The sequence below is a fragment of the Colobus angolensis genome, unplaced genomic scaffold (assembly GCF_000951035.1).
Source record: "Colobus angolensis palliatus isolate OR3802 unplaced genomic scaffold, Cang.pa_1.0 Scaffold248, whole genome shotgun sequence".
Classification (NCBI taxonomy): Eukaryota; Metazoa; Chordata; class Mammalia; order Primates; family Cercopithecidae; genus Colobus; species Colobus angolensis.
The window spans coordinates 2,641,692-2,645,155 of NW_012115688.1; the positions used below are offsets into that span (position 1 = coordinate 2,641,692).

Here is a 3,464-nt window from a genome sequence, read left to right on the forward strand (position 1 = left end):
ATTTCACTCAAACGAAAGTCCTAGTGGGTCTTGTGATCATTCAAGTACAACCCAATAATATTTTTCTTGTGTCATTGCTGGAAGCAAGACTGGGTCACATTTGGGCCACTCATTTATTCATTCACTCAACAAACATTTGCTCGGTGTCAATTGTGTGCCCCCCTTTTTTTTTTCCTAGGTACTAGGTCAGGATGCCATGGTGAACAAAACAAAGCCCTTTCCCACATGGAGCTTTCATTCCAATGGAGGGAGGGAGAAAACAACCAACCTGTGGGCTGGAACAGCTAGTGGTGAGTGTCAGAGTGAGGGTAGGAAGTGGCAGGGCTGTGTGGCGGGGGTGGAGTGCCATTTGCCATAAGGTGATTGGGAGACCCTCAGTGGTGATGATATTGGAGTCAAAATCTGAAGGAAGTGAGGAATGAGCCAACAACTTTTGGGATAAGAGCATGTATTCTAGGCCAGGGAGCAGCAGATTGAGAGGCCCTGAAACAGGAGCTTACAGAAGAAACATTGAGGGGACCAAGGTGCCTGGAGGGACTGTGTGGGCAAGGGGGAGAGGAGGACGGGAGAGCAGATCCTGGAGGGCTCTACTGGGGGGTTTTGAGCAGAGATGGGATGATTCTGACTTTTGTTTTGAGATGGAGTCTCACTCTGTCTCCTAGGCTGGAGTGCAGTGGCACGATCTTGGCTCACTGCAAGCTCCGCCTCTGGGGTTCAAGCCATTCTCCTGCCTCAGCCTCCCAAGTAGCTGGGACTACAGGCTCCTGCCACCATGCCCGGCTAATTTTTTATATTTTTATTAGAGATGGGGTTTCACTGTGTTAGCCAGGATGGTCTCAATCTCCTGACCTCGTGATCTTCTCGCCTTAGTCTCCCAAAGTGCTGGGGATTACAGGTGTGAGCCACTGCGCCTGGCCTTTTTTTTTTTTTTTTTTGAGACGGAGTCTCGCTGTGTCGCCCAGGCCGGAGTGCAGTGGCACAATCTCAGCTCACTGCAACCTCCACCTTATGGATTCAATTCTCTGCCTCAGCCACCTGAGTAGCTGGGATTACAGGTGCCCACCACCACGCCTGGGTAATTTTCGTATTATTAGTAGAGACAGGGTTTCACCATCTTGGCCAGGCTGGTCTTGAACTCCTGACTTCATGATCCACCCACCTCGGCCTCTCAAAGTGCTGGGAGTACAGGTGTGGGCCACCTTGCCTGGCCAATTCTGACTTTTTAAAAAAGGAAACAATCCAGGGGTTTTTAGTATGTTCAGAGAGCTGTACAACTATCGTCACAATCAATTTGAGAATATTTGCTGCATCCCGAGAAGAAATCCCGTACGCAGTGGCATTGACTTACTGGCTTTGCGTGGAGAATAGATGGAAAGCCTGATCAGGACAAAGTCTACTCAGGCTGGGACCCAGAGACCACTGAGGTGAGGCACACCAGGGGCACACCCAAGAACCAGGGAAGAGCAGGCAGGCAGTATCCACAGACAGATGGTTGACTACAGTTGGTAGTTCAGTGGGCACGTCCTCTTGTTAGGGAGGAGTGGAGAGGAGAGTTGGACATCCAGGCTTTGACAAGAGAGGAGCCTCCCAGTGGACAACGGGTGGAGCTGCAGGCTGATGGGCAATGATTAGTATCAAGGCAGCCCAGCCTCAGCATGGAGTTGCAGGACCACTTAAGACTCTTAATCCTCAGGAGGACTCATGTGGTCTGCTTAGAACCCCAGCTGAAGAGGAACTGGCTGTTTGACCCAGTTATTCACTGGAACACGAGATGAGAGTGGGGCCAGCTGGAAGGAGGGTTGAGTGCTGAGCCTCACGCTGCCCCCTTGGCTCAGATTCTTTGCATTACTGCCATTTGGGGCCAGGTTGGTCTTGAGGCCTTGGTTGGGAGTTAGGTGATTCTGCTGTGGCGGTTAGAGGCCAGGGAGCCGGCCATTATAGACCCCTTGTGTTTATGCTCTCTGTGTCTGTTCTCTTTCACTGCAATATCTCTCTGAAAATATATCCATAAAGAAATAAACTCTTTGAGAGCAGGCATCTTAGACTCTGTTTTTCACCAATGTTGCCAGCATGTAGAACGAACTCTGTAAATATTCATAGATGGACTGGGCACAGTGGCTCATGCCTGTAATCCCAGCACTTTGGGAGGCCAAGGTGGGCGGATCACCTGAGGTCAGGAGTTCAAGAGCAGCCTGGCCAACATGGCAAAACCCCATTGCTAGTAAAAATATAAAAAAATTAGCTTGGCATAGTGGCTTGTGCCTGTAATCCCAGCTACTTAGCTGGGCGTGGTGGCGCACACCTGCTGTCCCAGCACTGTGGGAGGCTGAGGCGGGTGGATTACTAGAGGTCAAGGGTTCAAGACCAGCCTGGCCAACATGAAATTCTGTTGCTACTAAAAATACACAAATTAGCCGGGCATGTTGGCGTGTGCCTGTAGTCCCAGCTACTCAGGAGGCAGAGGCAGGAGAATCGCTTGATCCCAGGAGGTGGAGGTTGCAGTGAGCTGAGATCGTGCCACTCGACTCCAGCCTGGGTGACAGAGTGAGACTCAAAAATAAATAAATAAATATTCACAGATGAATGAATAAATTCTTAATGTTTGTATAAGTTTGCTATTGTTACTGTAATTAATTCCCCAAATTAAGCTACTTAAAACCATATTGATTTTGTAATCTTAGAGTTCTTACTTCTGGTGGTCAGAAGTCCAAATTGATGTCTCTGGGCTAAAACCAAGGCGTCAACAGGACTCTGTTCTTTCTAGAGGCTCTAGGAAGAATTTCTTTCCTTGACTTTACCAGGTTTTAGAGGCCACCTGCATTCCTAGGCCCGTGGTCCCCTCCTCTTCTCCAAATCCAGCAGCGTAACATCTTCAAATCTTTCTGACTCTGACCTGCTGTCTCCTCCTCACAAACAAACATGATTACTTTAGACCCGTCTTGAAAATTTACAATAACCCCCTACTGCAAGATGTTTAATCACAACTGATTAAATATCCTTAATTTAATCACAGGGTTTTTAAAAATTATTTTCTTCATTTTGTTAAATAGGCTAGCAAACCATTTCTTCAACACCTTTTGCCTTGTAACCTATTCACAGGTTTTGGGGATGAGAATTTGAACACCTTTTGGGACCCATTCTACCACAGTGCTTAATCTCATTTCCCCTTATATTCTTTTATTTTTTTATTTATTTGAGACAAGGTCTTCCTGTGTTGCCCAGCCTGGAGTACAGTGGTCCTGTCATGGCTCACTGTAGCGTCCACCTCCTGGGCACAAATGATTCTCCCAACTTAGCCTCCTGAGTATCTGGGACCACAGGTGTGAGCCACCATGCCCAGCTAGTTTTTTATTTTTTATTTTCTGTAGAGATAGGGTCTCCCCATGTGGCCCAGTCTAGTCTTGAACTCCTGAGCTCGAATGATCCTCCCACCTCGGCCTCACAAAGTGCGAGGATTATAGGTG

At 48.0% G+C, this 3,464-nt stretch overlaps 1 protein-coding gene across 1 annotated transcript in view; it reads left to right on the forward strand.

Moving 5' to 3' along the window:
- Positions 1-230: 230 nt before the first annotated feature.
- The window catches only part of LOC105514562 (transmembrane protein 231-like), a 14,346-nt gene continuing 11,112 nt past the window's right edge, over positions 231-3,464 (forward strand). Inside the window, exon 1 of the mRNA XM_011945992.1 lies at positions 231-302. Within this exon, the coding sequence (XP_011801382.1) occupies positions 243-302 (60 nt within the window). The 5' untranslated portion in view covers positions 231-242. The remainder of the gene's footprint in view (positions 303-3,464) is intronic.